At 61.1% G+C, this 12,254-nt stretch overlaps 2 protein-coding genes across 5 annotated transcripts; one reads left to right on the forward strand and one right to left on the reverse strand.

Annotated features, from left to right (window-relative positions):
- Positions 1–198: 198 nt before the first annotated feature.
- EML3 (EMAP like 3) lies at positions 199–9,882 on the reverse strand. Of its 4 annotated transcripts, none has more exons than XM_057317182.1 (22): positions 9,548–9,882; positions 8,560–8,731; positions 8,218–8,478; positions 8,001–8,114; positions 6,884–6,951; positions 6,592–6,712; positions 6,199–6,369; positions 5,937–6,006; positions 5,740–5,850; positions 5,398–5,493; positions 4,848–5,003; positions 4,544–4,685; positions 3,929–4,080; positions 3,720–3,845; positions 3,506–3,637; positions 2,979–3,046; positions 2,153–2,241; positions 1,984–2,081; positions 1,764–1,851; positions 1,129–1,227; positions 726–856; positions 199–639 (listed from the first exon to the last, which is right to left on the reverse strand). In XM_057317182.1, the coding sequence occupies exons 1-22, from the start codon at positions 9,567–9,569 to the stop codon at positions 436–438; spliced, it is 2,691 nt and encodes an 896-aa protein (XP_057173165.1). In that variant the 5' UTR covers positions 9,570–9,882; the 3' UTR covers positions 199–435. The 4 variants fall into 4 exon arrangements, with proteins under 4 accessions (XP_057173165.1, XP_026343508.1, XP_026343507.1 ...); XM_026487723.4 differs by having other exon boundaries at positions 6,592–6,715; positions 8,218–8,475; positions 9,548–9,881; XM_026487722.4 differs by having other exon boundaries at positions 6,592–6,715; positions 9,548–9,881.
- On the forward strand, positions 9,791–12,244 carry ROM1 (retinal outer segment membrane protein 1). Its single transcript, XM_026487726.4, has 3 exons — positions 9,791–10,985; positions 11,373–11,619; positions 11,733–12,244. The coding sequence occupies exons 1-3, from the start codon at positions 10,396–10,398 to the stop codon at positions 11,949–11,951; spliced, it is 1,056 nt and encodes a 351-aa protein (XP_026343511.1). The 5' UTR covers positions 9,791–10,395; the 3' UTR covers positions 11,952–12,244.
- The last annotated feature ends 10 nt before the right edge of the window (positions 12,245–12,254 follow it).

Raw genomic sequence — 12,254 nt, forward strand, 5'->3', positions numbered from 1 at the left:
GGAGCCCCGCAACTCCGCCTGCGGCCCCGAAAGACTCGCGTGCCTTTGCGCTCCGCCGGGTTATTTGCAAGCGGCTTTGCCTGTTATTTGCATGAGTGGCCTACGCTCCCCTACCCTTTCCAAACTCCTCTTTTTCTTCATCGCCACCCCCACAGGGCCCCGGAGGCCCCCAGCCGCGCCCCACAAAAGGACTGGGAGGCGACTTTGCTTTTGGTTTATTGCCCCTCAGCAGGCGGCGGGAGTCAGGGCCCAGGCTGGGGCTGCCCGGCTCAGCCAGCGGGTCTCTACAGTGTATGCGGGGGTGCCATTCGCCCCCTCCAGGGAAACGCGCAATCGGGAATGTCTCGAAGTCCAGGAAAGGTCGGCCCCTGGTCCTGGGGGTTTCGGGTGAGGCGGAGCCGCGCCGCAGGGCCGGTGGGTCCCCTCCCGCAGCGGTCAGACGTCGAGAGAGGAGGCGGGAGACAGGGAGGGGGTGCGAGAGGGCGTGGCGGGCGCCGGCCCCGCGCCCCCAGCGCCCAGCACTCGCCACTGGAAGATGCTGGCGTCCTTGCCGCCCAGCGAGATGAGGTGCGAGTCGTCGTGCGTGAACCGGACGCTGGTCACGTGGCTGCCGTGACCGCCGTACACGAGGCTCGGCGCCTGGGCGGGAAGGAAGACCGAGTTGCGGCCGCCGCGGAGCCCCGAGCCCCAGCCCGCCCGGCCCCAGAGGCCGCGGGAGGCCTCACCTTGGCGCGCGCGCACGGGTACTGGAACAGGTGCACTTTGCAGAAGTCGTCGGCCACGGCCACCACGCGCTCGTTGTGGGAGCGGCACAGGGAGTTGATGTCGGTGCCATCCGAGCCGTCTGGCCACACGCCTAGCACGGCGGCCGGCTTCAGTGCGGCCTCCTCCCGGTGGCCACCCACTGCCCAGGGCCGCACCGTTTCCGGCGCTCAGGCAGCCGCGGCGACCCACCGGCCGCGTTCCAGGTAATCCTTCCCAGTCCCGACAGCCCAGGGCCTGAGGGGCCTCCCGGGCTGGATCTGCCGGTTTCTTGACGCCCACCCCTCGACACATGACCGGCATGGCGAGCCCAGGGCGGGCTCCACGTTCCCCACCCCTCCCACAAGTTTCCACGGCCCCACTCACCATAGACATGGAAGCCCAGCACGCAGGTGTAGGTGGCCCACTCCCGGTCTCGGCTGTCATAGCGATTCCTCAGCAGCTTACAGCCTCCAACCACGTCCCCTAGGGAGAGGGAGCCCCCCCCCCCCCCCGCCCCCAGCTCAGCTCTAACACTGCCCTCAGTCAGGAAGACACCCAGAAGGGCAGGCTGGAAAGATGGGCTTGAGGTAGTGGCATGTGATCTGGTCACCGTGGTAGCCCTTGGCCCAGGACAAAACTCAGCCCCATGTGCTTCCTGAATTCTTGCTGAAGTTCTCCTAACCGCTTCTCATCAGTTCCTCCTCCCTACATAAGTCAATCCCTCCACACCTGCCCTGAGAAACATGTACAAAACCACCTCTTCCTAGTACATTTTTCAGCTCCCTCAAGTCCTCCTGGGGAAAGACCTGGTGTAACACTGTGTGTGGGGTTTTCCAAATCACAGTATTTCTCCTATGTGTACAATTCCAACCCCACCTTCCCCCTCCCTATGTAACAGCCCCTCCACCTGGAGCTCCTACATATTCTCCTGCAACCCCTCCCAACCAGGAGGCCCCCCCCCAAACAAATAAAACCCACCTGGTTACCTATTCCCCATGCTCTCCCCTACTTCCACTCACAGTAAAGGATCTCATAGTCCCCAGAATTGGACATGATGAAACTCCCATCCTTGGACCAGTCAAGGTGAGTGATGAAGCTGGAGTGACCCTAGGAGCAAGGGTCAAGAGACTAAAAATGTAGCTACCGTTTCCCCTCCCCAAATCCCCCTTAGTGCATTAGACCCCTTCAAGGAGTTTACCTGCTATGGGAATGCCCCACCCTCCACCCCAGCTTCCTCACCACACAGCGGCCAAAGCGGCTGGACTTGGCACCATCACTGGAAACGCTATAGATGTAGATCATGTTGTCATGGGAACCGATGGCCAGGTACAACCCATCTACAAAGACAGTCACTCAGAGAGGGAAGGGCCAGGCACAGGTGTGGGTCCAGGGTGGGGGTGGCTCCCACCTGGGCTGTACCGGACCACCGAGAGCTGCTCGTTGCCGTCAGTGATGTCCGACACGATCTCTCGGGTCTCTGTGTCCAAAACCAACCACCTGGAAGGGAGGGGGTGGAAAGCAGGTATGAGGTTACCTGTCCTGGGCAAGGTGGGGGTTGGCAGGTTGGAGAGTCTCAGAGACACCGACAGAAAGGCTGCGATGTAGACAAGCTGTCACTGCATCCTTTTTTTTTTAAAGAGAGGAAGAGTGGGGAGAGAGGCAGAGGGAGAAGCAGAGAGAGAATCTTAAGGAGGCTCCATGCCCAGCACAGAGCCCATGCAGGGCTCGATCTCACGACCCTGAGATCATGACCTGAGCCGAAATCAAAGAGTTGGACGCTTAACCAACTGAGCTGCCCAGGTGCCCCCTATGCTGCATTCTTATGCTGGGAAACGGGAAGGGGCTAAGGAGAGATCAAGGTTGAGGGGCTTCTGATGCCTCTAAGAAAGGAGTACAAGGGCCTCCTAGGAGGACCTTATGGAGTCGTAAGCTTGTCACTTCCGTTTGTTAGTCTCTCCCATACCCCTCCTATTCCCACTGCTTCTCTATCCTAAGCTGCCACCTCCTCCACTCCCGGGCTCGGAGGGGAGAGTGCTTGAGTGTGATGACGGTTGCCATAGGAGAGCTGGGGAGCCCCGGGCTGCAGAGAAAAGCACTGAGGAGCAGGAAGGTGCAGTTGGGGCTCCTGAGCAGGCAGCAGCCACACTCCTCCCCCCACACACACACACCCCACTACCGAGGAACCCTTCCCATACCTCCTGCTTTCCCCTCCCAGGAATCCTGGCTCCTCTCACCTCCCTGTGTTCAGTCCTACAGCCACAACTGCCCCACTGGGGTGGAAGTCAGCACAGAGACCAGTCTCCTGGGAGGGGGGAGAAGGTGAATTCAGGAAGATGCCTTTCTAGTGAAGGTTCCCGGATGGACACCTCGTCATGTTGGTAACACCAAAGCCTTCTCCTCCCAAGGATGAGACGGGGAGGAGAGGGACAGTAGACCTGGGGTGGAGGCAGGGTGTCACTGGAGCCTAAATGAGGCGATACTTAAAATGTTTAACAGCCAGAACCGAGCTGGGAAGCTGTGCTGGAGATTAACTGTTTGTTGCGCATCAAGGGGAGGTCTGGGGGTTCGGGGGCAAGAGGGCAGTGCTCGGGGGCAATGGAGGCATCTGCACAGAAGAATGGAGATTTTAGTAGCCCATATAGCCATACCAGTACAAACGGGCTGCCTCTGGGGAGAACAGAAAAGGATGTTGGGGAAGGAGTGGCAGCCACAGAAGCCATGGTGGGTGTGGCATTGGGGAGCCAGGGACGCAGGGCTCTACCTTGAGGTCAATGCTCCAGGCCAGCGCATGGCCCTCCCCATCCCACAGGCAGAGCTGCCGGTCGTGGCCACAGGTGAGGAAGCGGTTCTGGAAGGGATGCGTGCAGAGCCCCCAGAGCTCATCCGTGTGGCCCTGCAGCAGAGCATGGGCTGTCACCTCGGCCCCGCCTCAGTAGCTCTTCCCACCCTCCTGCCCGGAGCCCTTGCCCCCGAACCTGAATTACAGGGGAGAAGCCCTGGGCCAGATCTCCCCTCAGCAATGCATTCTTCGTGGTTCCCACCAGCAGCTCAGAGCCCAGCCCCTCCGCAATGGCCCGCACAGCCCCGAAGTGTTCAGGAATCTGTGGAATGGTGGCGGAAAGTCAGGGGCCCACTGGCCATTCCTCTTCCTCCCCCCCTCCCCCAAGCCCAGCCTAGCCCTCACCTCAGCCTCCTGGAGGGCCACCAATCCTGGCCCCCACTGGACCAGCCGGCGGTCCCGTCCGCCACCACTCAGCACAGTCCCGTCCCGCCGGAGACACAGAGCAAAGATGGACCCTTCGTGAGCGTGGGCCTGGGCCACAATCCCGTAGGTCTCTGTTGGCAAAGTCATGAGTGGGTCACGCCATAGGGGTGCCGGGCAGTGGGGAACTGGAGCAGCCCTGGCCGTCACAATGAAGTAATAACTCCCAGCTGTTGAGTACCTACTGAATATGGTCTCTGATCCTCGGCTATTATTTTACCCAGTTTACAGACTGGACAACTGAGCTCCAAAGACATGAGGTAACTTCCTAAAGGCCAAACAACTGGCGGCAAAACTGGAATGTGAACCCAAGATCTGGCAGACTCCAAAGCCCCGGCCCTGCCCCTTTGCCATGGTGTCCCTACCCTTCTAGACAGCCCTCCTAGAGGGCCCCCTTGGGGCCCACAGACAACTATCAACTCTCATGGTAAAAAAAAAAAAAAAAAAAAAAAGGAAAAAAGGAAAATCCTCTTCTCTGTTCCCACAGACCCTCTGGGGTACTAGACTTCCCAGATACCATCACCCCCAACCACTTACCTTTGGCCCCACCCCTGCCTGGGGTCCTGGAATCTGAGAGGCTCCGCCCCCAGGTGAGAATGTTCCCCTCTGAATCCCCAGTGAGAATGTCTCCATCCGGGAGGAACACAAAGCAAGGGATAAACTTGGGTTTCTTGTATTTCTGGGGGAGAGGCGAGCAGAGAGCAGGGGTCAAAGAGAAAAGCCAAGACTGAAAGTCACAGACCGTCGCCAGTTGGGTAGTATTAGGGTCTACAGTACTCAGACCAACACTTCCACCTCCACTCTGTCCTCCCGCACCACACTGCACCCATCCACGCCTCACCCCAAAGACACCCTGTTTCCGGGTGAGGGTCCCGTTCCCAGGAACCCCTGTTCCTCCACTCCAGTTCCAGAAGTGGACGTGGGATTTCCCGCTGGTGACAATGCAGCTGCTGTCACGAGGGCTGAAGCCAACGGCCAAGACTGAGTCATTTGTACTCTGAAGGGAAGATACCAGATTCAGCCACCCCAAGCCCTGAGCACCCTCACTTCACTCGACTCCTCAGTTTGCATCCTGACGGCCGGTCTGCTGAAGTCCCAAAACCTCGGGACACGCCTTCCTTCTGGACCCAGACCTGGTCCCCTACGACCACCCCTCCCAGTCACTCATGATGCCAGCACTGCCCTAAGGCCTGACGCGTGGTCGGTCCCTCAGGAGGCCAGAACTTCCATAGTTCCCTTTCACAGCCTCAGAGAGGCTAAGGGGCTCACTCCAGGTGAGCCAGCCAGACATGAAGTCAAGGTACGGGGAAGTCTAGAGTTCTCTCTGTACTCCACGGCCCTTAGCTCCCTAACCTCAGTGCCATGCCAGGCCACCTGGACTCCCTCCTCACCTTGATCTCAGCCAGCTTTGTGCCTCGGCTGCAGTCCCACACTGACAGCATGTGCTCGTTGGAATCATCCACCACACAAAGAAAAGCACCCTGATCCTGAGAACGGGGGACACAGCGGAGGGGCTGAGTGAGGCCTAGAGGTCTGTGGGCTCACAGTCATCAGGCAAGGGCTGTCATCGCGGGTTGAGCGGGCAGGAGAAGTGGACACCTGTCCCTTTCTCAGGAAAATCGGCTGGGTGGGGTTCAGGAAGGCCAGAACTTCGGAGGTGTCCTGGTGAAATGCAAGAAGGAGGTTCCTGGGCAAGGAAGATGGGGGGTCTAGAGGCTTTAGAGCCAGCTCACCGCCACTGAAAAGGCCAGGGCTCCCACACCCCGCTCGAAGGCCCCCAGTCCAATCTCCTGCAGCTTCAGCAGGGTCTCTGAGTCCCAGACGTGAACCACCGGCTGCAGGGGCTGGTAGAGGAGAAGGGGTCAGGGCCGTGAAGGAAAGCCAGGCGGGAATTTCATCCTGTCTGCCTGCTGTTCGACTTTGGCCTTACCTTTCCATCTTTGTCCACTCCAGCTGTCTGTCCTGAGGCTACACGAACACCATCGGGGTGGACAGCTAGGCTAGGTGGGGGAGGAGACGCTCTAGGGAAGGGGGTCGGTCTCTCAAGACCCCCCAGGACACCTTCTCCATGCTTGCAGAGCGGCAAGGCAGCTCCTCCTTCCTGCTCCTCCGCACCCGCCCAGACCCTGTTCCTGCCAAGCCCACCATCCCCACGCCTAGAGCTGCCCACTCCCACGCTCCAGGCCCCTCACCAGCGAACGCAGTCCGTGTGGCCCCGGTAATGTCTCTGGCCGCCACCTCCAGGACCCCCTGGGCCCCCCTCCGGCCGGTATAGCACCACCACACAGGCGATAAAGTAGACCACCTCCCCAGAGCGCAGCACAAACAGATTAGAGCGGGAGTCACGACCCCTGTACCCATAACTGGAGTGGGGATGGCAGTCAAGGAAAGGGTCAGACCAAGGGCAGAATGAGGAAGAGAGGGGACAACGAAAGAGCTTCTGGCTGACAGCACCATCAGCAGAGGACGGTAGGGCAGGACTCAGAGGGCTTTCTGATCCCGCAGACCCAGGGGGAAACTGTCAGGAAGGGGGGGTTCCCAAGATGGGAAAGGTGGCTCCCGTGGGACTGGAAGGGGCAGGATACACCCAGTCAAGGCTGAGGGTCTCCGGGGGTGGGCCGCTGGGCAGCTCCTCGAGGCTGCGGATGCCAGATGGGATGTACATGGTAATGGGGCGGCCGCGAAGGAACATCTTCACTGAGATGCCTTCTACAGAGAAAAGGGGGGTGTCAACCACCACCCTGCAGCCTCCCTTTCAGGAAAGCCAGAGCAGAACTCTACCCACCACACCTCACAGGTCCCCCACAATAGCTCCTGGGACTGTAGCCCAAACCCCAAGTCCGTCATCCCAGTTCTTCCGGACTCCTCTGTACTTACCCAAATTATAGTTGCTCCTCCGCGACCCAGGACCCCCAGGGCTGGAGAGGGGGTCTTTCCCCCCACGGCTGTTGGGAAGAGAGAAAAGCAGAGAGATGCGGTCAGGTCCCAAGACCTAAGTGGGAAAGGGCAGGACACAAGAAAGGAGGTTCCTCTAGAACCCAGTGATGTCTGCATTCGGAACATTAGGGGCCCCAAGTAGATGGGGACTTGCAGCCCCATGTAAGAGACGAGAAAGTTTAGGCCAAAGGGGCAGAGCACACGGCACAAAGCCCTAACGCTTGTGAAAGGCTGTGCAGCATGGCAAGGAGGGGCCCTTTCCCTCTAGACCACCAGGCTTCTGGCTGGCCTTTTCATTTCTCCATCTGTAAAATGGGACCAAAGGGAATCCAGAATGCACACCAGCCCTGCCTTTCAGGGATCTGGGAGGTCAGCAAGAAAGTCCTTATCTCTCCAGAGGAAAGTAACAGGTGAATCCCACAAACAGCTGTCACTAAATACTAAGGCGGTAATAGCTCTTCAGAGAATAAAGGAGACCAAGGACAGGGCTCGAATAAACACTCAGGTGTCCTGGCGCTTGTATGCACTCTGAGCCAACTATACTCAGCCACTAGGATTTCCCCTCGCTCTCCAGAAATAAAGCCTGGTAGATTGGGGTGGATGGGGCAGGGAGTGCTGAGGGGTAGGGCTGAAACTCTTCTGAGAACAGTCGTCCGTGAAAATCATGAGAGCTTCTGGTACCTCTTAGAATCTTGGAAGGTATGTGGTGATTTGGTAGAACCAGAGTCAGGAAGAGTAGGGTTCAAATCCTAGCTCTAGCTGTGTGACCCCAGGCAAATGACTTACCCTCTCTGAGCCTGCTGCCTCACCTGGACAATGAACAGCATGAGACCACCTACCCCCCAAGGATGTCGAGGGAACTGAATGAGATGGAGGAGGTCGAGGGTCTAGCACAGTGCCGGGAACACAGCAGGCGCCCCAGGAGTGCTTGTTCCTTTCTTCCTGTTGGGCAATGAGGTCCCCCCACCCCACCCAGGGAAGTGAGGTGAGGGATGTGGAAATCAAGAGCCTGAGCCTGGGGTGGGGTGGGGTTCAGGGTGGGGGGAGCCTCGCCCACCTCTCCGTGCTCCCTGACCGCAACAACAGGTTGGCCGAGGAAGCTGCCTTCCGGGAGAGTTTCTGCCGAGGCCGTTCTGAGGGGGATGAGGAGGAGGAAGAATTTCTCCGTGGCCTGGGAGGAGCATAGCGAGCAGGTAAAGATCAGTCCCTCTGCTCCTCTGCTCGTGCTCCGCAGTCCTCCCACCCCTCCAGGGTCTCTGGCACAGGACACTTACGTGTCAGCGCGCTGCGGGGGCTGCACAAGCCTGAGGATCCCCGGGGGGCCCGGGGAGCCAGTGCCACTGCTGCTGCTGCCCCCTCCTTCAGACTGGGTCCCACTAGGCTCTTCACTGCCCCCCTGCGGGGCTGGGGGCCCATTGCTCAGGCCAGGGGGTCCAGGGGATGGCTCGGTCTCCACCTCTGTCTCTGTCTGGGTGCCCCGGCTCACCAAGGAGGGGCCGCATGTGGGTGGCAGTCCTGGGGGCGCTGCAGGGCTGCTGGGGAGACAGTGAAATCAACCTGATGCCCCTAGAGGTCCCTGGAAGGAAGAGGAAGAGGGTGTGTGACAACAGGCATACCTGTCCCGTGTCGGAGCGGGCGTGTCAGGGTCCTGCAGGGGGCTGGGGGGCGCGTGCAGCCGCAGCAGGCGGAGGGCCTCTGCCAGGGCTGCTTTTACCAGCTCCATCTCCTTCTCCTGCACCTGAAGCCGCTGGCTCAAGGACTGCAGGGCCTCCTGAGCAGGGCCCTCACCTGGAAAAGGGGCAAGAAGCACTCAGAACATACCCACCACTTGAAGAAAGGGTTGAGGGGATTCTGTCTTCCCCCGACTTTGCATTCGTCCAATAGGACTACCCCCTTCAAGCAGCCCCAAGCTTGGAGGCTGTCCCGGAGGGGAGGAGACGGGTGGTAGAGGATCAAGGGCCTCCTTCTGGCAGGGCAGGCGAGGAGCCTGGCAGAGCTCCCTTCCTGCTGCTGTCTCAGCCTCCGCAAAGACAGGGAGTACCATGGAGTACCAGGGGGGAAATATGGAGTACTGCCCAGGAACGTGGGAACCACAGAGGGAGGCGCCGAAGGACGACCGCCCACCCCAGAGCAGGCTCAGGTCTCCAGGGAAGGCAGAGAAACTGAGGAGGGGGCGCGAAAGAAGAGGGGGGACACGAGAGTACAGTCATCTGAGGGCTCAGAGGACCAGGAGAAGAGATCGAGAATGACCAGAGAGGGTATCAGTGGAGACGGAGTCATAGTGAAGGTCCCAGGGTTACGGTGACCGTCAGAAATAAAACGACCCGAAAAACCAGGAGAAGAGGCCCAGAGTAACACAGGGGACAGAGAAACATCGAGGGGCCCAGAGTAACATGGGGAGTGGATGACGTTGAGGAAGTTCGAAATGACAGTAGGAGATCCAAATAACTAGGGAGAGCGACCTGAGGAACAGTGGAGGATGCTCAGAACCCCTGAGGCCGAGGAGCACGCGGGGACGCCACCAGACTGCCGTCGGGCACTGGCAGCGGCCGAGCGGCCGGCGCTCCGGGAAGGGGCACGCCGCCCGCCCCGCCCCGTACTCACCGGGCCCCCCGGCCCCGTCCATCCGGCCCCCGGCTTGCTCCGAGCGGCGGCGGCGGAGGAGGCTTCTAAGCCGCCGGGGCCATGGCCAGGGAGAGGGAAGGGGAAGCACCCCGGGGCGCGCGCGCTCGGGTGCCGTGCCGCCCCCCGGGGGCGCTGTCGGGCGCGGGGAAAGGGCCTGGAGGGGGCGCTCTGGAGCGGGGGCGGCAGGCTCCGGGGCCCGCCGGGGCCTTGGACTCTCCCGGGGCCGCTCTCGGCTCCCGGGGGTGGGGTGGCGGGGCCGTCCCGGGCCCCAGCGCCGCGGCACAAACAGGCGCCGGACGCGGAGCCGCCAGGAAGCGCGGGAGGGGGGGGCGGGACGAGGGGGGGGCCGGGCCGCCTGGTAACCCCTCCCTGTCCGGGCCTCGCCGCTCAGGACCTGGGCAGGGCCAACCCGCTGACCCCCGGGCCCCCTCCGGGCCTCCGCCCCCCAGGCTCTTCCGGGATCCCCGCCCCCGGGCTCCCTGGGGTCCTCTCTGGACTCCTTGCCCCAGCCCCTAGCCCCTGGGGGCAGAGCCGACCGACCCCTCCCCACTTCCGCGAGGGGGCAGGGGCGGGGTCACGAAATGGGTCCTTTGCCCGGGGGCGGGGCTTTTCCTAAGGGGCAAGGCCAAGGCACCTCGAATTGGGGCTGGCAGTGGCCAAGGCAGGGGGTTATTAAGGCTGGGGAGGGGGGAGGTGGGCGGATTCCCAGGGTATTGGGGTCAGGGTGGCATTAGCCCAGCTCAAGCCGGGATGGGCTGACTCAGCATCCTGCCCCCGCCAACCGTCGTCCCTGACAGCTCTTGCTTTCCCTTGGGCAGAGATGGGAGATGGCGCCGGTGTTGCCCCTGGTGCTGCCCCTCCAGCCCCGCATCCGTCTGGCACAGGGGCTCTGGCTCCTCTCCTGGCTGCTGGCGCTGGCCGGTGGCCTCGCCCTCCTCTGTAGCGGGCACCTCCTGGCCCAGCTGTGGCAGCTCGGCACCTTCTTGGCTCCCTCCTGCCCATTTGCTGCCCTGCCCCAGGTTGCCCTGGCGGCCGGTGCGGTGGCTCTGGGCACAGGACTGGTGGGTGCGGGAGCCAGCAGGGCCAGCCTGGATGCGGCTCAGTACCCTCCCTGGCGAAAGGTCCTGGGCCCACTGCTGGTGGTAGGCGCTGCTGGGGGCGGGGGTCTTCTAGTCCTCGCCTTGGCGCTAGCCCTGGCTTTACCTGGGAGTCTGGACACCGGGCTGGAGGAGGGCCTGGGGACTGCCTTGGCTCACTACAAAGACACAGAGGTGCCCGGACACTGTCATGCCAAACGGCTGTTGGATGAGCTCCAGCTGAGACACCACTGCTGCGGGCGCCACGGGTACAAGGATTGGTTTGGGATCCAGTGGGTCAGCAGCCGTTACTTGGATCCCAATGACCAGGATGTCCTTGAGTGAGTGTTTTATTTCTCCCCTCCCCTCACTCCTCCCAGCCTCCTTCCCCTCCTTTGCCTCCTCCCCCCTTGAAACCCACCTCGCCCCACAGGCAATAAATAGAGTCTAGTGATTGAGGGAATTGGTTATAGATCTGCCATTTATTAGGTGTGTGACCTAGGGCGTGTTACCAAACTGCTCTGGGCCCATTTCCTCCTCTGTGAATGGCGATATAGGACCTATCTTGCAGACTTATTGTGAAGATAAATGAATTATGCATGCCTCGCACGGGGTAAACCGGTCAGCAAAGGTCTTCCATGTTTCTCTTCTCAAATCCCGCGCCCCGTAGCTTCTCCCCCAGGCCTCTATTTCCAGACATCCTAACACCCCTGCCCCTCTCTTCGCAGCCGCCTCCAGAGCAACGTGGAAGGCCTGTATCTGATTGATGGTGTCCCCTTCTCCTGCTGCAACCCCCACTCGCCCAGACCTTGCCTGCAAAGCCGGCTCTCAGAGCCCCATGCCCACCCTCTCTTCGATCCCCGTCAGCCCAACCTAAACCTCTGGGCCCACGGATGCCACGGGGTGCTGCTGGGGCACCTGCAGGGCTTGGCGGGCACGCTGGGCGGCGCGCTGGCTGTCACCTTCCTGCTGCAGGTGAGTCGGCAAGCATCGGAGGACTCCCTCCATCTGGGCCCCCTCCCTGCCTCCAGCCCTGGCTCCGGAGCTGTCGACCCTCACAGACCTCTTTCCCCTCGCCTTCCCCACAGATTCTGGCGCTCGTGGGCCTGCGGTACCTGCAGACGGCACTGGAGGGGCTCGGAGGAGTTATCGACGGGGAGGGAGAGACCCAGGGCTACCTCTTTCCCAGTGGGCTGAAGGACATGCTGAAAACAGCGTGGCGACAGGGAGGGGTGGCTCACAGGCCGGCACCTGAGGAGGCCCCCCCAGAAGAGGCACCTCCTAAGGAGGGTCTACCTGAGGCCTAGTGGCCTGAAACTTGGGGGATTGGGAGGGGGGAAGGGGAGGGATGGACAGGACTGAAAACCTCACGACTCCTTACCAAGGCTCCAGGTGGGGGAGGGGGGGTCCCTGGGATTAGAGGAGGGGTTAAGGATAGTCACGGAGCTAGACTGGGGATGGCACAAAACTAGGTGTCCAGGGCCTAGCCCCTGTGGCCAAGAGCCACCAGGGAACACAAGGCACCCAGGGTGATGGGAAGGTGACGGGGGAAGGACTGGAGACTGCTCCTGGCACACAGACTCAATAAAGCTTTTGGACTGAAGCCACTG

The sequence above is a fragment of the Ursus arctos genome, unplaced genomic scaffold (assembly GCF_023065955.2).
Source record: "Ursus arctos isolate Adak ecotype North America unplaced genomic scaffold, UrsArc2.0 scaffold_23, whole genome shotgun sequence".
Lineage (NCBI taxonomy): Eukaryota > Metazoa > Chordata > Mammalia > Carnivora > Ursidae > Ursus > Ursus arctos.

Bases quoted from the DNA above. Each gene is read 5' to 3' on its own strand.
- EML3 (XM_026487722.4), bottom strand. From the start codon at position 9,569: ATGGACGGGGCCGGGGGGCCCG. The intron at 8,479-8,559 runs GTATGCCTGTTG...CTGTCTCCCCAG, and splicing joins CCCGCTCCGACACGGGACAG to CAGCCCTGCAGCGCCCCCAG. The intron at 6,716-6,883 runs GTAAGTACAGAG...TTTTCTCTGTAG, and splicing joins GAGGAGCAACTATAATTTGG to AAGGCATCTCAGTGAAGATG.
- ROM1 (XM_026487726.4), top strand. From the start codon at position 10,396: ATGGCGCCGGTGTTGCCCCTGGTGCTGCCCCTCCAGCCCCGCATCCGT. The intron at 10,986-11,372 runs GTGAGTGTTTTA...CTCTCTTCGCAG, and splicing joins AATGACCAGGATGTCCTTGA to CCGCCTCCAGAGCAACGTGG. The intron at 11,620-11,732 runs GTGAGTCGGCAA...CCTTCCCCACAG, and splicing joins CTGTCACCTTCCTGCTGCAG to ATTCTGGCGCTCGTGGGCCT.